The following is a 25,176-nucleotide window of genomic DNA, read 5'->3' as shown; positions in this document are numbered from 1 at the left end:
TATGCTGAGGATAATTGTTTATACGTAAGTAGGTATTTTACCTGGCTCAAGAGGTGACCTCATCGTTTACGCAAGTCGGACAAAATTGATCATGTCCGCAAATGGAACGTACGCAAGTAGGATGTCATCGGCTGAAATCAGAATCCACGCTTGAGAAATGGTACTTGAATATGATTCATCCGTTGTTTCACATTAGCAACAACATCTTTTTTGGTAATGATATTGGCCTATACTTGATGAAAATCCATGACATATTCAAGAAACATTTTATTGTGGGTTTTTCACTGAACAGTAAACAAAACTGCAACGTATTATTATAAAAAAATGGAAATTTTGCCTTACCTGAAATTAAACATATCTTTGCAATAGTTAATACTTGTACTTTGGAATCTGTGCATGGAATTAATTTGTCTGTCTTCATCGCTAGCTAAATAAGTTTCTAATGGCATAGTCAAATTCGGTATCTGAAATAGTTAGGATTATGATTACCCGCATTTGTTTCAAAGCTTTCAAATTGAATAATTCCATTATACAGAGTATTTCCTAATTGCCTAGTTGTCCAACCATCAAAATTACTACAGACCTCTTTAGAAGGAAGTCAAATCAAAACCAAAAGTTTGTATCTAGTAGTCTACAACCGAAACCACAGTCTAATACATTGTCTTTTATTATATTATAACTATCGTCTGGATTTTTTAGCCATGATCTGCAGCTTTCGAAACTTGACATTTCTACTACAACTGCAGTGACTATTATCGGAATCAACGGATGCAGTATTTCAGTTGTTGTTGCAAACTGTGCTGTTCAAGGTTCGAATGGTCAGTTACTATTGGTCGGATTAATTGGCCGGATTCGTGTATTGTTGGGAATAAAAACCTTCTAACCACGTCCAACAATCCTGGAAAATTGCTCCAAAACAGTTATCTACCACCATGAAAGCTCAAATTCTTTGATTATATCGTCTAAGCCCATCACTCCAGGGATGCAAATGTATTGCTAGGAACGATAAAAACCTTGATAAATGCAGAAAGTTGTACCAAATGAAGAAAAATGCAACGAAACTCATGGAATAACTCACTACAATTCATTCATTCAAGAGGAAGTTTTTCAAACACGTTCCATTCTCACTCCTTCGTCTTCAAGGTATATCATCTTGAACTTCAATAGCTTCCTTATCATATGTCAGCCTATAAGAATATAAGGGGAAAGTTAAGCATCAGCGTATTTTGAAAACCAATTAATTTTGATAATGAAGACGTTGAAGAGAATCATCAGAGACAGTCTAGGGTCAGCTAAAGACCGGTCTACATTGGAACCGCTGAAATAATCATAAGTACGGAGCACATAAGAGAAGTTTTATCTCAGGCATACTAACATACCAGCAGTAACGGAACATGTACTGAGTCACCCATTTTATCGCGTTTGAAGAGGTCCAAGGGCTCAGAGTTACTCTCCAAGACTATACAGGGTGTCAATTTGAAAACTTTCCACCCTTAATATCTTCCAAGGGCTATTTGTAGTCCTCGTGGTTCAACCCCCTGAGAGAGGTAGATGTTACCCTCAGATTTTTAAATTGGGAGGGGGTCAAGTGGCACATCATTTTAATTGGCGTTCAATTCTGCTTCCAATGGTACCCCGACTTAGTATTTTTTTATGAGCATTTTCCGAAAAATAACGTTCTGAACTAAGAGAAGTAATTATTAGTACGCCTATGCATGGTTTGACCAGAACTGGTAAGAATATTAGGTGTTACCATTCCAACCCTTCATTAGCGGTAACATTAGTCATTAGCTCCAATTAATTTACATCAAAAAGTAGTCTCATAATAAAACGTAGATGGTAATAAAATTGTGTTTGGTAAATCCTGAATTTTGAATTCTCATCGCAGGAAGTGTACCAGATAGCCGTCCTTTTTAGCTACGCCTGCTGTAAAAATTTTCTGTTTTCAAACAAAAAAATTGGTTCTCGAATTTGAACGATGTGGTGGTATTGTGCATACTGTTGGGCTGTTTAGTGATTACTCAAATAGGTGTATAAAAGTGTAAAAATGGTTTACATTCTTCAAGATAGAATTAAAATGATTGTAATTCATGGAGAAGTTGGAAAGTGCTCACGAAGTGCGGCATGTCTTTTTGATGAGGGCATCCAAATTGTAATGTAAGTCATCGAAATGTGCTCGATTTGGTGAATAAGTTCTACGAAACTGACTCAGTGACAAATAAAAAAAATAACTCCAGAGTACTAGATGAAGCAGCTCAAAATGAAATTTTGGGAACATTTGCTGCAATCAGACTAGAATGTCACGCGAAACTTCAAGAAAAGCATTGAAAATGCATAAATTTCATCTCTATAAAATGCAGATTTTTCAAGAACTCCACGAGGAAGAATTGAGTTTTGTGAAGTCATATCTCATCGAGTCAATACCATCCCTAATCTTCTATTAAATATCTGTTTCAGCGATGAGTATTCATTTTTTCTGAATGGCAATATTAATAGACAAAATTGTCGCTATTGTAGTGACAACCCACATATTTTTCGGAAAGGGCAAACACCTCCCCCACAAAAAGTTAATGTTTGGGATGGTATTGACTTGACTTGACTGGCAATCTGCACTCTGAAATGCTTGAAGAAAATATCGATCCTCTTATACCTCACGATCTAGAAACTCAAATGGATGCAGAAGCTAATGAACTTTTTCGGGAGGATCTGTAACATTTCCAGCAGGACGGTGCTCCACCTCATTATTTTCTTCCCGTCCGACAGTGGTTAAACAAGAGATTTCCGTATAGATGGATTGGCAGAAGGGAACAGTTGAATGGCCTCCGAGATTACCGGATTTAGCACCCTTAGATTTCTTTAATTGGGGGCATCTTGAATCCGTTATTTATAAAAAACAAACTTCTGATAATGAAGAACTCAAAAGACATTTCGAACAGTTTATAAGATGAGCGTAAATAGATATTGTTTGAAATGTCTTTCTCGCAAATTAAATTCTATTTTGTAGAAGGAAAGTAACCAACAAATAAAAAATTCCACGCGTAATACATTTATTCCTGTCATTCAAAGGTTGGAACGGTGCCAACTCCTTTTCCAACCATTTTTATTGAAAGAAGTTGAATACTGTGATGTACTGCTATTGAAAATGTATTTAATCACCCGGTATATCCATATTATTTATCTCAGTACGAAATACCAATGGCTTTTTTTATGTTTTGCTACCTTTGTTTTTATATTGTATGTTCGCAGTCTATGGGAAACGTTTTGAGTGAATAAACGACCTTGATATTTTACTTGCAATCGAATAATTTCACCCAGTCATTCCCAATACATAACAAACACAATAATGCATCTCAGAACAGGCAAATTCAAATTACATGTGTAAGTTTAGAATACTACTTTTCCAGAACTGTTCGTCAACAAATAAAACACCAGGGTCTCATTGGAAGCAGAATTGAACGCCAATCGAAATGATGTGCCACTTGACACCCCTTCCCATTTAAAATTCTAAAGGTAGCATCTACCCCTCCTTGGAGATTGAACCACGAGGGATACGAATATTCCTTGAAAGTGTCCCCCTTGCCTATGAAATTGGCCTGTTTTTTCGATTCCTCATATAATTTAAGGATGGAAAGTTTTCAAATCGACAGCCTGTATACAGACACGATAGAAATTCAGAAACACAGTATTCAGAAACACAACATTCTGAGATAATTTCAACCACAAAAGAAGATGGAATCAGTTCGAATTATATTTAGGTACCTGCACCCAACTGCACAGGTACCAGGCCAATTGATGTAACCCATAGAAACTGAAGCAGTGTCTACCGCAGTTGTAGACAAAACCTCAGATTTAAAAGCCTGCAGACCACGGTCAGAAACCCGGGAAACTGTTTCGAAACAATTATCTCCGGCCGTGAAAGTTTACACTTCTTGATGTATGGGACGTTTCTAATTGACAAATATTTTTCGAAATACTTGAAAATCCTATGTTCTATTCAGAATTATGGAAGAAAAATCTCACCACTATAGCAGACTTAAAATTCACTCCAGTCATATTACGTCTTTCCCAATATTTATTCCCAGAATATTTTGCCATATACCCTACAGCTTTGTTATACATTCCAAGAAATATCACTTTCACAATTCCTCCGTGTTCAGAAGCTGGGTTATAAACATCAAAAATACTAAAATTTTCTTTTTCGTTCGGAATTACAAGATGAACATCGGAGTTGATACTCAATTTCAATGGTTCGAAAATGTGTGAGATGTCTCTTGATAGGCTCATTATCAGCCAATGGTAGGTCTCGTAGAAATATGTTTTACTTATATTCTGCAAAAAAAAGTTATAAATGAATTAATGATACACACGCTTTGAATAGTCGAAATTAGAGCCAAAAAAAGGAAGCAATAATGATCCAACAACCATTAACGCGGTTTCGACCCGCTGCGGGTGTCATCAGTGATACTAGACTGAATCACGAATGCTTCACTAGGCTCAACTGCCTTAAAAGATAATGACATCTTTCCTTGCGGAGATATTATCTATGGAGTGAAAGGAGACTAATTTAATGAAATCAATTAATGAAGAGGGTCCTTAAAGGAGTGAAGCTGTTGCAAAGCCAATCCTCGACATCAACCGCTACACGAAATTGCTTCTCTCGCTTCCTTTAAAGATTTCAGTGAAAGGCAATCAGTTGAAATCAGCGCCCAAAAACGAAGCCTTCGTGATCCGTCACCAAACAGCGCTGTTTTGAATCGTCAAAGTCCTCATCAGTCATGCCAGAGCATTCTAGCCCCAAAGCTGTTGCAAAGCTAATCTTCGACATCATCCGCCAAAGGAGATTCGTTATATATCTTTCTTTGAAGTTTTCAGTGCAAGGCAACTAGTCAAAACCAGCGCCCAAAAACGTAGCCTTCATGATCCATCACCAGATGGCGCTGTTTTGAATCATCAAAGTCCTCATCAGGAGTGCTACACGAATATTTGAGTCCCAAACCTGTTGCAAAGCCAACCTTCGACATCAACCGCCAAACAAAATTCGTTCTCTCCCTTTCTTTGAAGTTCAGTGCAAGGCAACTAGTTTTAACCATTGCCCAAAAACCAAGCGCTCATCATTCATCACCAGACGGGGCTGTTTTGAATCATCAAAGTCCTCATCAGTGGTGCTAGACGAACATTTTAGCCGCAAACCTCTTGCAAAGCCAATCTTCGGCATCACCTGCCGAATAAAATTCGTAATATCTCTTTCTTTGAAGTTTTCAGTGCAAGGCAACTAGTTGAAACCAGCGCCAAAAAACGAAGCCTTCGTGATCCATCACCAGACAGTGCTGTTTTGAATCGTCAAAGTCCTCATCAGTGGTGCTAGGCAAACATTTGAGCCTCAAAGCTGTTGCAAAGCCAATCTTCGATATCAACCGCCAAACATAATTCGTTCTCTCTCTTTGTTCGGAGTTCAGTGCAAGGCAACTAGTTTTAACCAGTGCCAAAAAGCGAAGCCCTCGTTATTCATCACCAGACGGGGCTGTTTTAAATCGTCAAAGTCCTCATCAGTGGTGCTAGGCAAATATTTTAGCCCCAAAGCTGTTGCATCACCTGCTGTTGCATCACCTGCCGAAAGAGATTCGTTATGTCTCTTTATTTGAAGTTTTTAGTGCAAGGCAACTAGTTAAAACCAGCGCCCGAAAACGAAGCTTTCGTGATCCATCACCAGACAGCGCTGTTTTGAATCGTCATCAGTGGTGCTAGGCAAACATTTGAGCCCCAGAGCTGTTGCAAAGCCAATTTTCGACATCAACCGCCGAAAAAAATTCGTTCACTTGAGACCTATGGACCTATGGCGGGTTGAAACAGCGGTGTCTGATTTTGGAAAACGATTGCTTGGTTTTTGGGCTCTGGTTTCGACTACTAGCCTTCCAGTAAAAGCTGCATAGAAAGATAGAGGATGTATCTCGGTTGGCGGTCGATATTGACGCTTGGCTTTGCAACAGATCGCGTTTAATGGCCTCGTTCAGCTTTCATATTTGTAGGTTCCCATAGACGGTTTCTTCCTAAGGGTAGATGTTATTGCATTCCTTACGCCATGAATACGTTTACCTCATTTAGTGTTAGGTTCATCTGTACACAATCACCATCCAAAATAACACCAAAGTGGTTGTTTCTGCTCCCAGAAAATTTTTCGAAATTCACTTTCCTGCCGAGATCGGTTATAACAAACTGAAAACCTTTCGTTATGACACATTTCAAGAGTTCTAGCTTTTCTGAAAAAAATATATTTATTTTCAATGACAAATGATTTTTACACAGACATTATTGTACATCCCCATAAAAAATAGTTCCTATTAAGAAACCGGAAACCGCGAGTTCATTTGCGTATTTTTTAAGTACGATGACAGGTACCTCATCAGGGCCAGGCGCCTTTTTGATATTGAGCTATTTTTAAATTCACCTGACTAGACGTTGTTGAAAAGTAATTTCCAGCATTGTGGATTCTAGTGTGGGAATAGTGGGTCTCAGGGTATATCAATCAACATGAAGCGGCCCTAAGAGTGCTTCATTACTACCTACGGCACTTTTACGGTATTCACGAGACACCTTGCGTTCCGTTGTGGGAAACAAGAAGTGTGAAATTCATTGAAACTATTCGTTTCCCACCCTCAGGATCATACAACCTAATAAGCATGATGTAGTTCTCGACCATCAGAGCAAGACGATATTTGTAGTGGAGTTGTCAGTTCCTGGCAAAAAGAATATCGTCAGAAAAGAGGAGGAAAAACGGATAAAATATCGAAATTTTCTCTTCGAACTCCACATACTCCATCCAGGTCACTCTGTCAAGATGTTTGTTTTGATTATTGGAGTTCTTGGTGGAATGGTGCCCTTTCCAATATCAACTCTCAAGATTCTTGGACCCAATGATCACTTACCCTAGTGTGGAGAGTGGCCATCAGTTGACTATGCTGGCGTGCCCTCCCGAATGTATCGGGGCTTTGGGGGATCAAGCCCTGACACCATGGGGTAAATGATCATTGGGTCCGAGAATCATGTGCCCTAAGCAAGCGCAGTGATCCAAGAATGACAGCCTTCTGCATTTGTCCGGCTAAAAGTACTGCCTTAGTGCGGCAAGCCGGCATAATCTTGAGATTCGAGAGGGCATTATTTCACCAAGGACTCCAATAATGAGAACAACAATCTCATCAGAGTGGTCTGGATAGAGTCTGCGGTGTTCAAAGAGAAAATATGGATATGTCATCCATTTTTCCTCTTCTTTTCGGACGATATTTGTTTCCCCGAGAGCTGAACACTCCACGACGTATATCGTCTTGTTCTGATGTAGTAAATCCGGCACGGTTTTACTATTATTATTATATCTACGTATCCCACTGAAACATCTACCGTTTTATAGCTGAGTCCCCAGTAAAATAATACGTCATTAACTGTCTATCAACCCTTGGTAATCCTTTCACTATTGCCGTGTTTGTTTCATTTAAATAAAATTTGGCAGCTGCTGTCACCAGATGAGACTTTCTCCACATCAAATTTTGGATGTTAGGCAAGTCCGAAAGAGGGTTGAATTCCGCCTCCTGCACTAGGAGAAGGTCTTTAGTTGCAGAAAGAAGAGATTTCAAAAAAAATTCGCAAACACTTCCTTCCAAGAGGTTACTATGGTAGATTTTGAAATAAAAGCCTGCTTAAAACCTTCACAAGAAACTATATTCAATAATAAAGGAAATGAAGGAAGATATATGACAAAATAGTCAAAGAAACAAAAAAATTAAAAAAAAATAAAAAAATAATAACCATAACCAAATCTCAAAAAAATAAACTCAATATTTGTGCCTTCGCTGGAAATTACTATAATATACGAGAGTGATGAAATACTCTAACTTGGCCGATGATTTCTGACCGCTAAATATTTATAAGGCAATTCTTAGGACCACTCTGTATATAAATTTATTATAGCTAACTCCTTCCCAAAATTATAAAATGGATAGTACAAATGTATATTTTACTCACCGCTGCCTTTTTTTTCCTGCCCGTCCCCTATTTAGAACTTTTGCACTACACTGCTCGATTTTCGCTTCAGAATAAAAGACTACCCAAAATCGCGCTAACCGCCTGTTTTCAAGAGAAAAAAAAATACCGCCCTTGATTGACCGTCAAGAGAACCCTTCAAACTCCCTAGTTTTCGAACCTCCTCGAAATTCACGCAGACTTACTTTCCAAAACAAAACTTTCGTACCACTCTAAGACCGCTGCCTTAAGCGAAGACCTCCCAGATCTCTCTGTCTTTTCCACTTTCAAAAGCCAGGAAGACCATCACGAGTGCCTCGCCTCTCGCGTTTCTCAAACCGTTATCTTTTCATCGTCGCCCCCGTACGACGTAGGTCATCAAAAACATCTTTCGATGAGTTCACAAAACTTTCAATTCTGGGATACTGATATGCCCATATTAACATTTCGAGCTACGTAATAATTATATCTGTCTGGGCATCTTTTCACGCCGATGAATAGTGTTTGTATTAACACTCTCGGTCCCTCAGCCATAATTTAACGTTTCATGAGAGACAGTCACGATGTTCAAAAATAATCTGAATTTAGAATTTATGTTACCATACATAGGTTTCGCTAGGTATCTCCTCAGTATCTCCTCAGTCGATTTGCAATGGAAATCGTTCATGAGCAACTTTATCAACATCTTCAATGAATGTTTTCCGCTTAGATACATAAAAACTAAACCATACACCCACAAACATGTATATATCGATGATAATGAAGAACTGAGCCAGTGTAAACATAATCTTGATGTATTGCTAGTTTTGTCTGGGAATAATCCAAATTTCAAAGATCAGTATAATATTGCTAAATCGAAATATAACGAGTTGTTAGTTAAAGCCAAAAAAGATACGTACCATAAAAAACTGCAACGTACAGATAACAAAACTAAATGCATGTGGAGCTTTTGCAATGAACTTACAGGTAAGAATAAAATTTCTCATTGTCGAATAAAAGGGAAACCACAAGAGGTTGCAGAAGAATACAATCTGTTCCTAACGAATACTGTACCTAATATAATAAGAAATATCCCAGATGTACCATTTCAGTGTAATATAAATGAAAACAACCAGTCAATTTTTTTGAAACCTTTGTCTATGGAAGACTTAATTAATTTATCACGCAAGATTAAGAATAAACAAAGTAGCGGGGATGATGGTATACCTTCAGCATTAGTCAAAGAAAATATTCCTAACATGAAAGAAATACTCACGTATATCGTAAACAACTCTTTGAAATTTGGCATATTCCCAGAACAACTGAAGGTGTCTTTAGTTACACCTATATATAAAAACGGTGATATAGAACTCATGGAAAATTATAGGCCAATAAGTCAACCTCCTAGTTTCTCAAAATTGTTTGAATTAGCATTTTCTGAACAACTGATAGATTTCTTTAATAAATGTAACATTTTCAGTAAGAATCAACATGGTTACATCCAAGGTAGATCTACAATGTCAGCCATCTTCCAATTCACTCAACATGTATTGAATTTCATTTATATTTATCTTTAGGAATGTTTTTAGATCTTTCTAAAGCATATGACTGTTTGGACAGATCTCTTCTGATGTATAAATTAGAGAAGTATGGAATTAGAGGAAACGCTTTGAAATGGGCTAGTTCATACCTGAATGGTCGAAATCAGAGAGTTTTCATTAAAAGTGAGGGAATGATTTATAAATCACAGATACTTCAATCAAATATTGGAATACCGCAAGGTAGCATTCTCGGACCGATTCTATTTATAATCTTTACCAATGACTTATGCTCAATGAATACCAGAAATGATCAGTTCATAACAAGCTATGCTGATGATACAAATATATTGATTGGCGGTGAAAATTTCCCAAAAATCATAGAAAATACTGAAAATCTCTTTAAAAAAACAAAAGAATGGTTTGATAGCAACAAATTAATTCTTAACGAATCAAAAACCCACACAGTATTGTTTCGCTCAAGACAGTTGCAGTTGGAATGTTCACCGACAATCAAAATAGCTAGAAAAGAGAGAGAAATAACATCAAAATCAAAGTTTCTTGGTTTATATATCAATGAATTTCTGACCTGGTCAGAACATATAGAAGATCTATGTATGAAACTCAATAGGGTGCTTTATGCTATAAGATCTCTCAACAAATATCTCCACCCAAACTCAATGAAAATAATATATCATTCCAGCTTCGAATCGGTGGCAAAGTACGGAATTTTGTTTTGGGGATGTAGTCATGATGTTCAAAAAATTTTTGTAATACAAAAAAGAACCTTACGGGTTATGTTAAACATGGCCTACATAGCATCATGTAGAGGGTGTTTTCGGAAGAATAATATAATGACAATTTTTGGCATATATATATATATGAATGCTTAATATATTTTTTCAAAAATAAAGATACCTTTTTGACCTATAATATTTCACACGGGCATGAAACAAGAACGAGAAATATCATGTATCCATTACACAGACTCTCTATAACAGAAAGTAGTCCTCACTACATGTGTATAAAATTTTTCAATAAACTGCCAGATCGAATAAAAGCAATCAATGGCATCAGCAAATTCAAGAAAGAAATTAAAAAAATTATTATAGAAAATGAACCATATAATACTGGTGAATATTTTAATTGTAATTTTCCCACCTGATAGGCAACTCTATATGTCTTCAATATATGTTTATGAATATTTTTGCAACATATTTCATATCTACTTTATTATTTATTTTTTTTTAGATATATATATATATATATATATATATATATATATATATATATATATATATATATATATACAAATGTTTAATGTTTTTCACTGTGACGCCTTTTCATTCTATGTCTTCATTACTGCTTCAGCTGTATTAGTCTGCATTTTTTGAAATAAAGTATATTATTATTATTATTATTATTATTATTATTATTATTATTATTATTATTATTATTATTATTATTAGGTATTACATCACTCTCCCCATGCGAAAAAGTTCTGGGCATACGCAATGCCATAACTTTTCCAACAAACTTATTCTAATTTATGATAAAAAAATAAACCACGCTAACATTAACATATGTGACAAATTAGTGGCGAACTGGCTAGCGTTAATTTGGCTCAGTACTACAACTGAAAAAATATCAGTCCGAAAAGTGTCCTATCACTTATGATTACCCCTGTACATGACGTTCAACCCGTCGCGTACATATGGTTCACTCCCTTTCTCTCACTGCATCCGGGTTAAAATACATTTGGTTATTGTTTCGCGCACTCCACGTCAGACTTCCCACGTATTCCGTGGCTGCTAACTGCTGTAGGAGTAACCTTTTCCATAGCCCGGGAAACTCCTGTTGAAGCGGCCGAAGACTGCGGTGCGACTGCACTGCTAGGTTCGAAGTCGTTCGTGCTGGTATATACTACAGTCCGATTCTGACATTCGCGCACAACTCCTTGGGGTTGAGTATTCGTTTAGACGAGGGGTCTCCAAACTACGGCCCGCGGGCCAAATTCGGCCCGCCAGTGTCATCAATCCGGCCCGCGACAGCTAATGATTTACTGTCATCAATCTGGCCCGTGACAGCCAATGATTACCTAATTGTTGTTACTATTGCTGTGATAGGTTGAAGAAGAAAACACAGAATGATAATTACTCGGTTTTATTTACTTGCAAGGTAAAACTTAACGACAGAAATGATGACAAAGAAAACTTAAGTATCTAAGTTTGGGCATATTAATAACTAACAAATAATTGAAATGAATCACAGTAAAACAAAAACACTAATGAGATTTATGTAACTGTGATTTTCCACCGATAATACTTTGTAGTTTCGATTGCAAAATTGACGGAAAATTCAGTCTCTGTAGTGTGGCTGAATATTTCACATGTTTCAAAATGTGTGAAACATTTTTTACGTAATTGCAATTGAAATAGTATTATTTTCTGCCTGAAGGATTTGATATTGGTGTATAAATCGGGGAGAAGCTGATTTTCTCCTTGCAATTTCAAATTCAGTTCATTCATATGATTTGTCAAAATTTGGCTAACTTCCATATCCTTTCACTATTCTCTAAATCGGCAAAAGGGCGCTGCTTTCCATTTAAAAAAATTTCGATCTCTGCTCGAAGTTCAAAAAAGCGCTTAAGGACTTTTCCGCAACTAAGCCAGCGTACGGCAGTACGACATGGTAAATCATTTCTCTCTGTTGAATAAACTCGCGGAATTTTCGGTGATTCAGCCCAGTGGATCTGATGAAGTTAACAACTGATATGACTGGTTTTAGAACTTCAGACATATCCAAACAGTTTCCGAACAAGGACTGTGGTGAATAATACAATGTAAGACTAAAGGTTTTGAAACACCATCATTTTCTACAGCCTTTGACACAAGTGCAACCACTCCTTTATTTTTACCATACATATTTTTGCCTTCATCAGTTGTTATAGATTTCAAATTTCTACATCGAAGATTCTTTTTATTTTTGGCATTTTCAACTCCCTTAAAAATATCTGCCCCAGTTGCCGTGCCGTGAATACTATCAATATCAAGAAGTTCTTCATACACTCTATAGCCTTTATCTACTCCGCGAATAATAATGAATACCTGAGCAGTATCTGACACATCCGTTGACTCATCCAAAACTACTCATGATGTCCATTTTTGTCAGACAGTTGAGATGATATATTTTCTGCGATGTCTGGCACCCTCCGAGCCACGGTGTTTGCTGACAAACTGACACTTTTAAATAAATTTACCTGTTCGATGCATATTTCTTCGGCTACTGCAATCAAGCGTTCTTTTATCATTTCTTCATCGGTGAATGGTTTGCCACGTTTTCTGATTTCAAGAGCCATACGAAAGTTGATGCGAGTTGCAGACTCTTGTTCAGTATTCGCTTTGGTTAAACAAAGATTGCTGCGATTTGAGTCCGCATTTCAAAGCTTCAAATTTTTCCATCCGCAAACTTCCTGTATACCTGGAGTAACTTGGAAGATGTTTCGATTCATAGTGTCGTTTATTGTTATAGTCTTTGAGAACAGCTATGGTTCCATTACAAATTAAACATAGCGCCTTATTACTGGACCCAATCACAAAATACTGAAAGTTCCATTTATCTTGAAACGCTCTGCATTCACTGTCGATTTTTCGCTTCTTTTCCATACTAACAAATCACACAAAAAAACAAGTCAAAAGTCAAGTCAAATCAAAATACTTTTATTGACAGGTGTTACTTTATTTCACAATAGACAGTTTCGCTTCCTTCGCCTTTCCTACGCAGACTAACTCACAGTTGCGCCGCTAGCCTTTTTATCTGCAAATATTACTGTCATCTCGAGGTGATCGAAATACACTAGCTAGAACCAGAACTTTCTCGAACCAACGCGGTAATTCCAAATATTAAATTACGCCTAATGCCACCTAGCGGGGTAGCTGAAAAAGATAGTATATAGGACCACTATTCGCCACTAGATGTCGTTAAGTGTCACAATACACAATAATAATTGAAATGCAAAAAAAGCGTAAGTTTGCTTAGGTCACGCACTTTGCGACTATCCTAGTCTAGAAATATATTTAAGGGCAGAAATCGGCCCTTGAAACAAACTGAAAAAATCATTTAGACTGTCTATGTAGGATAGGGAAACAGTTTTGTAGAACTAGATGACGTTGAAATTCATCAACACTCTGTTGGGGTTGAGCCATGACTTATAGGCTCGATTCGTTCTACAACTGGTTTGGTGGAAGACCCCTATCATTGAGGTGGTCATAGACTGGATAGTATCACTAAGCCACACCCTAGCGCCTGATACAAATGGACTCCCTTTGGTATTTGATCTCGATCAAACAAATCCTCGCTTGTTGCAAAGCGATTTCGTCCTTCCAGCCTATTTTAACTGTGCTGAGTTCACTTTCATAACTTTTATAAGTTGTCTGTGGTTCCGGACACTTCATAACATCGCGAAAAGACACCGCGGCTATCTCTGTTGCATCGTAGTCACAATCGCCGGCTATTAAAGGCTTCACCTGGGTGATGAAGCCGGACATGAGTAACGTTACTCCCAAAATGATGGTGCTGACCTTAGATGTGGCTATCTCACTGCTTCTTTCTTCCTACTGGGGGTGGTTTGCCCTTACAAGCTAAGGCTCCTTCCGTGACAGTTTCTACACTTCACAAAACTGGTACAAGTTAAATGACTTGTAGCAGAGTTATCTCGGCTAAATATTCTGCAAAAAAAGCATACCCAAACAAAACATAGGACAAAACAAATGTTCTACAATATCAAAATCATACAAAAAAATACACATAGAAAAAGGTAACACAGTCAGATATCAAATTTGTTTTCAGTGTTGATATGACTCATGTCAACCAATACTCCTTATTATTATCTTAGCGAAGGCACGTTACTTGTAAAACAGTTTTTTTTGCTATCAATCAGTCCTGAAAATTTCTACACATAACCCTTCTTCTAATCTACGTCCGGATACAATGAGAGAGAACAAAACAATAACATAAAATTCTCAAAAATTTTACATATCTGAAACAGTTAACCTAAATCATCTCTCTCCGGATTAAAGACGTGAATACGAACCTTCGCACCCATGAGAACAAAGCCCTCAAATGGCTATAATTGTTTGGCAAAATCTTGTTTGTCACCAAAAAAAAATTGAAACACAGACTTGTTTATGATTTTTTTTGTTAAGAATTTCATTCCATTTTAGCTATATTTCCCAAAAAAAATGCCAACTTCGAAAAAAAACCTTTTTCCAGAACAAATCATGAACACATATCCCCTAACCTTTCATTCAGGCGGACTTGGATGCTGATAGGCAGCTACCAAATACAACTTATTCCAAAACTTTTCCTTGCCTCGGTACCCGTTGCGGCCGGTAAGATGCCCTTCTACCATATCCTTCTTTGGATTCTAACTTCTAGGTAAAACATACTCGCTGGTTACTCTTTAATGTTTCTATCTCAAAGAAATTATTGCTAAAATATCCTCTTGAAAATTCCTAAGAGTAGCGTCAAGCTACATCAAACTCCACTTGAAAAAATATCGTGGAGTCTATAAGCTCAGTCGAGATCCAATCCAGATTGGATCAAAAACCGACGGTTGAGGAGACACTGTCCCGTGAGTCTGACAACGACTTACTTTCGGAGAGTTATCGAGCATAGGGTGACGCTCATAATTGTGAATAAAAATATTTTCTGGTCATGCATCCGTATCAACTAGAGCACTAACAACTTGGGACAGTTCATATATGTATCCCTATAAACGTAAATGGATTAAACCAAACGAAACCCGAGGACAAATGGAGATTTTACAGTTCAAATAGGTATCCTCGGATTTCTTGTAATATATCGTCCCTGAACGATCGAAGGTGGATCACTCACTCCTTCGAGGGGAGTGGTGAGGAGCGGGATGAATCCTACTCGGACGTCCTGATCGAGACCAGTGAAGTAATGGAACTTGTGACGGACAGGGCGCGAAGAGGGGTGTTTTTTTAGGGAGATTTCTAATCTCTCCGGTCGAACACCTAACCGGGCGGAGTATTCTACGCCCCCCCCCCGCAGAGCGCATTGCCATTTCATTTATTTTCTCAGGGATTGTATCGGCCTGGTCGACGCCTGGCTCTCGTAAATCAGCGTAATACCGGTGCGTCCTCTATATCTTGTTCCTTCGGCTCCTCCATTTCATCCTCACTACTTTCCTCTATATTTCCCTCAAACGGGATCGGAACATACTCCGGCCACAAGGCCGGTGTCCAGATAGGTTTATTTCTACGCTTCTTCTGGTTATCTTCCTCCATTTCCTTTTCATTTTCCGTTCCATTACTCACTTCTGATTCTGAATCACCTGTGGTATACTTTTGTTTACAATTTTTGAGAGTTTTCTTTCGGTCCTTATCCGCTTCTTCCTTGAATCTCCAAATTGATTCCTCCATCCTGTCTACATGTACTTTATGTTGCTCCGTTCCTCCACATTTCCTCACTCGGCACGTGACGGGCATGACCAATTCCAAGATTCTATATGGTCCTAACCAATCTTCCGGCAATTCCATCATTGTCTGTATCAATACTTCATCTCCTACTCTAAACGTGTGCTCCTTCGTGTTACTATAGGATTTGTCATTCCTGATTTTTTTCGCCTTCTTCGTATTGGGGTACATTCTCTTTTCTATCAAGCTGTCTGTCTTTCATCTTGGCTTTGAAGTACTGTCTTTTGACCTTGAGGTTTCCTTGTGGGGTGTGTTCTCGAACTGGCTCTGGTCATCTACTGATTTTTCTAACTTCACCTTTTTCTTCGGTTTTTCCTTCTTCAACTTCTCCTCTTCTTTAGTAGCAATTGGTTTCTTCTCTTTCGCTCCGTCCATTTGTTCTCCCATGGTCTGTTGTTTTCCTTGTTGGACATTATTTTTCTCGACTCTAGGGCTAAATCTTCTTGGTCATTCGATGTGGCATTCAGATCCTCCTTCGCATCTAAAGTTTCTCTACTCTGTGGTGTGTCTTTAATTTTCCTTTCTTTCAGGACATCTAATTTCTGTGCCTTTTGAACTTTCTCTCTCTTTGAAGTGTTATCCCCTTTTTGCTGGCTTCCTCTTGTGCGCCGATTCTTTCTATCCTCTAGATGAAATCTCTCCACTTCTGTAATCCTATTTTTCCATTCCCTTTTTTCTGTCTTCGGCTGTCTCTCCTGTCTTCTAGACGGTTTGTTTCCTCTTTAACTATTCGATTTGTTTTTTCTCGTGGTGTATCTCTTCTTCGTGTCGTCGTGTCTTGTCATAGATGTTGGAGCTCGATCATTTCCAAAGTAAGTTCGTGTTACCTCATTAACTCATCCGTTATGGAAACGATATTCCTGTTCTTGCTCCTCTAGTGAGAAATGTCATAAAATAGTTTCCCAAGTGTAAACCCATGTGTCTCCCGTAATCAATACGTGCCAAGCTTCCTCGTAGGAAATCTCTTCCTAAAATAATGTGAGCGCTTCCAAAAATTTCATCGTCGCTCACTGTAGCTCTCCAATGTTTACTCCAATTTTTTTCATACGCTAGTGAAAAATTTCCTACGTATTTTCCAAACTATTTGTTCGACTAATCTCAGTATTTTCAACCAATCTCACCTCATATGAATTTGCTACCGATTCTTTACACCTAGTAACTTCCTAGAAAAGTTTTTTTGCTTCTCTGCGAATTCCTTCTCTATGTAAAAATATAAATAGATATCAATTCGAATTTTTTCCCACCGCTGTCAACACTGTAGTAAATCGGGCACGGCTTTACTATTATTATTATATATACGTATACCACTGAAACATCTATGATTTTAGCTGAGTCACCAGTAATATAATACGTCATTAACTGTCTATCAACCCTTGGTAACCCTTTCACTATTGCCGTGTTTGTTTTATTTAAATAAAATTTTGCAGCTGCTGTCACCAGATGCGAATTTCTCCACATCAAATTTTGGATGTCAGGCAAGTCCGAAAGAGGCTTGAATTCCGCCTCCTGCACTAGGAGGAGGTCTTTAGTTGCAGAGAGAAGAGATCTTAAAAAAAATCGCAGACACTTCCAGACTGCTGCCTTAAGCGAAGAGCTCCCAGAACTCCACATAATACTGATTGTAAACAACTTGTTTCTGTAGTCTGTGCAGAACTCTCTGTCTTTTCTCCTTTCAAAAGCCAGGAAGACCATCACGAGTACCTCGCCTCTCGCGTTTTTTCAAACTGTTATCTTTTCATCGTTGCCCCCGTACGTCGTAGGTCATCAAGAACATATTTAGATAAGTTCACAAAACTTTTAATTCTGGGATATTGATATGCCCATATTAACATTTCGAGCTACGTGATAATTATATCTGTCTGGGCATCTTTTCACGCCGATGAATTGTGTTTATATTAACACTCTCGGTCCCTCGGCCATAATTTAACGTTTTATGAGAGACAGTTACGGCGTTTAAAAATAATCTGAATTGAAGAAATCTGTCTCTTCCTGAATTCAGAATTTATATTACCATACATAGCTTTCGCCAGGTATAACTCTGATGGTAGAGAAGAACTACATCAGACTCATTAGCTTGTATGAGCCTGGGGATGGAGAATGAATAGTTCAAATAACTTCGACACTCCGGATTCAATATTCCCAGAAACGTAGGGCAACGCCGGTATCTCGTCTAAACGAGTAAAGAAAAAATTACATCCGCCTGAGTTGAAGCAAACTATTTCTCCCACTGTAGCAAACAACAAGGTTGTTCAATCACATGTTTTCCAGACGATTTAGATATTTTCTAGAATTATTTATACCAGGTACCAGCTTACCTTCTTTTCCATAACATCCAAATATAATCCCTTTAAAAGCATACTTGAAACGACTGAAATCAACGATCAGATCACAATCTAAGAAACCTGAAACACTGTACACAAAAAAATTTAAAATTAATACTTTTTTCCAAAATAACATGATGTTTGCTTTCCAAAGATTCATCCAATACAGAGTTGGATATGCCTAAACATGATAAATTTCGAATAAGTGCAGGTTTAACATGACAGGTAAATTGAGCCTCTTGTGGGTAATTTCCATAATAGTAAAATCGTGTACAAACCTACTTACATTATTATACAGTAATTGGTTGGTGAGTAGATGAAACATATACAAACTAGGAGATTATAATTATTTATGGGACAAAAGTGAGAAATATTACTCTGGTGGTAGATATAATTCATTTTATTCCAGAGGATAAGCACGCATTTTCTCAATCGAAGAACGTTTTATAACGATAGGTAACGTATGTGTGATTCACGCACCCATTATATGAAGTACGTGAAGGAACAAAAACATCAGTTCAATTTTGACGAAATCAGAATGTTAGGTAGTTTAAAGAAATATTCGTATGATACTAGCAATGTTCGAAATAAACAATGTTAAAAATCGATATTCATATGTAATACTTGAACAATGATGTCTCAAATTCCTACTTCACTGGACATATTTTTTGTTTTCTTTTCACTGAATAATAATTTTCTCAATCGCCGGCATTTCTCGTGTTATTCTATGTTTCAAGTTCCAACATGCATATTTGTTCGCAGGTTCTATTCAGTAGGCCTCGTTTTCGAAATTATTTCATAGAAAAAATTGGGGTAAGGTCAGGTCATCGATTTCAGAATACCGTATGTAAATCTTTTCTTACATGATATCTAAAATGTGGAGGTGATGCATTCCGTTTGGATTGACTGGATTAGGAAATGAATTTGTTGGTAAAAGGAAATAAATTTCAAAAATTGTAAATAAATAAATAAATATATATATATATATATATATATATATATATATATATATATATATATATATATATATATATATATATATATAAAGATATAGATGTTATTGAGTCTGTATGATATAAATCAAAAACGAAAATTCATGGACACAACACTCCAAAATAGTGGAGTTTTTAGAAATATACCACGAAATTTTAACGAATTGAAGGAGAGGATAAGGCAAAAGTGTGGTGATATAACACCAGGCCAATTGAAGAAGACCTGCCAGAATTTGAGACGTTATGAAGAATGTATAGAGCTTGAAGGAGGATATATTGAAAACTCCAATATCTTGTAAAACTGTTCCATTTATCATTTGATTTATTTCTGTTGTAATTTTTCTAAAATTGAAAACACGTTTTCAACTTTTGATTTGTTGATTTTAATTAAACTCCATGAAACGATGACAACCTTTGTAACTTCGTAGCTGAGTATGCGAAGTATCATTTCATTGAATGGTTACTTCATCTTTTCTGAAAAGTTCATAGACTTTCATACAGGGTCAGTCAGAAAATCATTGATTTGGAAATTTGTCATCATATAACTAACACCCTCTATGATATATTGGGCTGAAACTTGGAATCCAGATGTTTGAGATATGCCCAAATTGAATAGGGTATCCACTTTTCCGATAAAGAAATGCCTAATTGTCCCTCCAGAAATTTCGACTCATTTTGCAAGTCATAGTAAGCCTTGAAAATGAGAATAATTCATATCTTTTAACTCATTTGGATAGAGCTTGTCGAGTACCATAATTTGAAATTGTCATTTGTCTTTGAAATCCCACATATATATCGTCGGTTTGGAAGAAGACTATTACATCTCAAAAATGTGATTTTTTTATGTTTTATCGATAGAATAACTCAAAATCGTATGAGAAATTATGTGGAACACGGTTCTAACTTGTACTTTTATTCAAACCGCCAGGGCGCTCTGCTTAAAACTATGACATCTCCCCTCCCTTTTGACAAGTTTTGAGAAAGACCATTACATGTCAGTTAGCATATTGTGAAGTCGCTTCAGAAAGTTCGTTTGTTTTGTGAAAGACTATTATATCTCAAAAAGTGGACAGTGAAGAAAAGAGTTTCATCGCACTTTTCTGAGCAAAACTATTACAAACCAAAATATAACTGTCTTCCCGAAAAAGGTAAGCAGTCTGCTAACTACTATTTTTTGTGCAATAGTATTACATTTTGACTTATTACACTCTTTCATAAACGAATGTTATTCAATTTTAAGATAAACACTTAAGTCCAGTGTTGTTATAGTTTTGAACAAAATATTTCAGGTCGTTATCTAATTGTAATTCAAAATGTGACAGTCTTGCATAAAAGTTATAGATAATCTTTTAAAAATTATTATATTAGAGTCTCGAACAAATTGGAATGAAACCCTGTTCATAATTACGAAAATTTTGCATTAACCGACAATACGTGAACATCGGGCAATAACTCAATGAAAACATGATTCTGTAATATTGACTGTACTCGAGAATGAGTCAGTAACGTAGTTTTTTTTTTCTCCTCTCTGAATGAATCCAGATTAGCAACTTTTGTAAGCTACTGAGAACTGTTTTTTCTTTGGTTTCATTCTATGTTCTATTGTTCCGTATTTTCAGCTATAAAATTTTACTATGTTTACATCTCAAATGAATTCGTATTTTCAAGGACAAACAATAATTTCTTTTCGAATTTTTGCCATTTTAGTGTACTAACTAACATGAAACTAACGTATAATTTTTTTTCTTTTTATAAATACTAGACCCGTATTTTACTTGTGACTAACGAATTTTCTCACTAAACACGTTAAGATTACTTAAATTTATACACTACAAAATAGTTGTAATTTACGTAATTAAGTTTAACTCTTTAACGTTCCGTACAGTTCTTTGTATTTTGTAGCCGTATTTTTTTTACTTTCCTTATTTTCACAACAATAATCCACGATAAAACATCTTTTCTTTTCGTCCTTTAACATTGAAAATTGCTTTTTTGAACTGTTTGAAACAAAATTTCATTAGGTTTAGACGCATTTTTTTTTCTCTCCACAAGTAAATAGTGTTCGTATTAATCGGATTTTCGGATTAGCGCGACTCTGCTGTATTTTTTTTCAATTTTTTATTCCATCTTTTTTTTTCTTTTTCTTTTAGAAATGGGATTCCAATGTTGTAATGATATAAATGCACCTACCTAGGAGTCCCCAAATTAAAAATTAATAAATCTCATAATTTTAGGATTAGTTTAATCTTCACCCCAGTAAGCAAATATTGGTACTTTTTTCAGGAAATGAAGGGAAGCCGCGGACACTACCTCGTCATTTTGGCGAGAAAAAATTATGATTAAGTTCATGACTGTCCTTCCGTCAAAAATATAGAAAATGAGAATGTGAAACTGCCATTTCCTATTGACAACAACAGTCATCAAGAAGTTGTGAATCGACCCACAACATGCGGCTACGGAAAACGCATTTCTGAGGATGACACAGCAATCCCTACGATCAAAAAAGCAAAGAACAACATTTCTTTACCTGATCTTGAATCTGAAAAGGAGAATAATCAAGCGCTAATTAATCCTACAGAGGTAAGCAACAGCTCCCAACAAAAAAACAATTCTTCCGTCAAAAATATAGAAAATGAGAATGTGAAACTGCCATTTCCTATTGACGACAACAGTCATCAAGAAGTTGTGGATCGACTCACAACATGCGACTACGGAAAACACATTACTGAGGATGACACAGCAACCCCTACAATCAGAAAAGCAAAGAGCAACATTTCTTTACCTGATCTTGAATCTGAAAAGGAGAATAATCAAGCGCTAATTAATCCTACAGAGGTAAGCAACAGCTCCCAACAAAAAAACAATTCCCCTATCCCTAGTGTTGACGAAGCGAAGCAGATCAAGAACAGAAGCTTATCAAGTTCCTCGTCTTCTTCCTGCTCGACATGTTCGACATGTTCATCTTGTAGTAGCTCAAGTAATTCTTCCCTAAGTTCTGTAGATGATACTAGCGAAGACCCAAATTATTCTTCAAACAGTAGTTCTTCATCCTCTAGCTCTGGCTCTCTAGATGAAGGTGTGAACCAAAACAACGCAGGTAACAAGAAGAAACATCGTTTTGTCAAAAACTTTCATCATCCACGAGAAAATGTTCGAAGAGTAAAACGTAATCCCGGTCAATGGATGAAAAACATTGCAAAAACAATGAGGAATAGTGGTCAATCTTATTCCTCAATAAAAACCACAACTCTTGCAGATGGTAACCAGAAACGCCAAAACCATGCGCCCACCTTGTGATGTTGAAAAATGCCGTTTAATATGTGCGAATAAGATATCAGATGAACAACGACAGACACTCTTCAGAGAGTACTGGGCAATGGCAGATTTGCAACAACAAAGGATGTTCATAGTATCTTGCATAGATAGGATAAATCCAAAATATAGATACCCTACACAACAACAAAAAAGTCGTGGTCTAAACAATGCCTTTTATTTTACGTTTTCATCAGGAGAAAAAATTCGTGTTTACAAATATTTTTTCATGGCAACATTGGGAATTAATTCGCAAGTGATTCAGACTGTTTTAAAGAAAAAGAGTTCATCAGTGGCTGGTGTAATTCAACCTGAAAAGCGAGGAAAACATAATAACCATCAGGCTCTTTCTGACACCATTAAAGATGAAGTTAGAAATCACATTCGCTCTATCCCCCGAATGGAAAGTCATTACTGCCGGTCTGAATCAAAGATGGAATATATAGAAGGAGGGAAAACTGTGAGAGACCTTCATCGAGATTATGTGGAGTTATGTGAAGAAGTGAAGAAACCACATGTCAATTACCTGATGTATTATAAGATTTTCAAGGAGGAGTTTAATATCTCCTCTTTCGTTCCCAAAAAAGACGCTTGTGACTATTGTGAAGGTTTTCGAAATTGCACAGAAGAAGAGAAACAAAACCTGCTGGAAGACTATAACAAACACATACAAGAGAAAGATCTAGCAAGAATTGAGAAGTCAACTGACAAGGAATCACCCAATGCTGTCGTGGCAGTATACGATTTACAAGCAGCTCTTCCATGCCCGCAAGGTGATTCCTCTTCATTTCATTATGTATCAAAATTGAACGTTTACAATCTATCAATTTATGAATTGAAAACGACTGACGCTTTCTGCTACATGTGGCATGAAGGTCTTGCAAACAGGGGGGCCATTGAAATAGGTTCCTGCGTTTGGTCCTATTTGCAAACTTGTAACGAAAAAGCGACTGGAAAAATAGATATTATTTTCTACTCAGATAATTGTGTGGGGCAAAACAAAAATCGGTATATTTTTGCTTTGTATATCAATGCTGTTTCAGTTTTCGAAAATATAAATTCCATCACGCACAAATTTCTTGTAGCCGGGCACACGCAAAATGAAAGGGATCACATTCATTCTGTAATTGAACGGTCAATCAAGCAGTTTAAAAAAGAGCTCCCATCTACGTACCAGAGCAGTATTTAAGCTTGGTCAGGCAAGCTAAAAAGAATGGTAAGCCGTATATTGTCCATGAAATGGGTTTTGAAGATTTTTTCGATTTCAAAGAAATGTCCAAGGACATGGGAATGAAGGAAATTTTTAAAAACGAGAATAATGAAACAATTCGCATTGCTGATGTGAGCGTTGTTAAGGTAACCAAGGCAAACCCTGGACATCTTCTAGTTAAAACGTCGTATGCGCAATCGGAATTCATGTGCATAGATGTTTTGCAGCAGAAACAGCGTGGTGGCAAGCGTGTTTCTTCAATTCCTGAACAGGGTACATTTGGACCTTTGAAAAGGGCTTACAAGAAGAAGGTAGGAATAAGTGAGAAAAAAAAAGAAAGGTTTGTTGGCTCTTTTTGCTAAGACTAAAAAATCTGTCGCTGTCATGCCTCAGTATTATAAAACGTTTTTTGATAACTTATAATTGCTTATATTTATTTTATTTTTTAAGTGAGGTTATGTTATTGTAGTTGTACTATTAATTTTTTTCTACAATGACATGTTTGTTTTCATTATTTTTTAATTTGTTTAGAAGATTGTCAACAACTTACTAATTAATAATTCAAAAAATTATACAAGAATTTTGTGTTACGAATTTGAATTTAACTATCTCTAAGACTAACTTTGAACTTTAACATCATCTTACCAAGGTTCTTACACTAGTCTATAATAACGTTATCATTAACATTTTAAAGTTGCAAAAATAAATTGTAATCTTATCGACAGGGAGAGAGCAAAGAATGATTTTGTAATTCAATTTGGTTAAAAAAATAAATAAATAAATAAATAAATGAATAAAAAAATTGTAAACAATCATGTTATTATGAAACACAATATTTTTCTGTGATTTAGACAATAAAATTTTTTTCATTCATTAGTTTTTTTTTATCAAACTCCTGTTGTAACAAAATATTATCTTCAAAAGTATTTGAATTTCTTTTTGGGGGATACTATCACATTTAAGAAGAGGGGATGAAAGTGGCAGATAAGGGGGAGGTTTTTAGACATGCAAGAATCCAAACACGGCAGACATTTCACATTGTTCCTCCTGATTATTGAATCATAGAAATATGAAATTACCTACTGAGCATTTTAACAAAAATCAATATGAAAACTTCAAATGGCTCTCCTGAAAAATGCCATTTTTTGAGATATTATAGTCTTCTTCCAAACCGACGATATGTCTCAGAAAAAGTTGCTTAATGTATCTCATTTATTAGAATATACAAATACAATAATTTTTTTGTTCATGAAAATTGAAAGGTACTAAAATTACATTTTGTGTACATATACGATTGTCATAGTTTATTATATT

General features: G+C 36.4%; 1 protein-coding gene and 1 long non-coding RNA gene across 2 annotated transcripts in view; one reads left to right on the top strand and one right to left on the bottom strand.

Moving 5' to 3' along the window:
- LOC111508892 (ionotropic receptor 75a) overlaps positions 1-6,257 on the bottom strand; it is a 34,338-nt gene extending 28,081 nt beyond the window's left edge. Inside the window, exons 1-3 of the mRNA XM_074178389.1 lie at positions 6,094-6,257; positions 4,021-4,329; positions 343-464 (exon numbers count right to left, since the gene is read on the bottom strand). Of these exons, the coding sequence (XP_074034490.1) occupies positions 343-464; positions 4,021-4,329; positions 6,094-6,114 (452 nt within the window). The 5' untranslated portion in view covers positions 6,115-6,257. The remainder of the gene's footprint in view (positions 1-342; positions 465-4,020; positions 4,330-6,093) is intronic.
- Positions 6,258-20,182: 13,925 nt separating this feature from the next.
- LOC141483620 (uncharacterized) lies at positions 20,183-22,600 on the top strand. Its single transcript, XR_012466193.1, has 2 exons — positions 20,183-20,488; positions 21,624-22,600. It is a non-coding gene; the product is annotated as an uncharacterized lncRNA (long non-coding RNA).
- The last annotated feature ends 2,576 nt before the right edge of the window (positions 22,601-25,176 follow it).

Source organism: Leptinotarsa decemlineata, unplaced genomic scaffold, assembly GCF_025532065.1.
Source record: "Leptinotarsa decemlineata unplaced genomic scaffold, Ldec_3_MD MMD2_tig00003736_RagTag_RagTag, whole genome shotgun sequence".
Taxonomy (NCBI): Eukaryota; Metazoa; Arthropoda; class Insecta; order Coleoptera; family Chrysomelidae; genus Leptinotarsa; species Leptinotarsa decemlineata.
The sequence above is the reverse complement of the archived record's forward strand: the minus strand, read 5'-3'. Positions and strand labels throughout refer to the sequence as shown.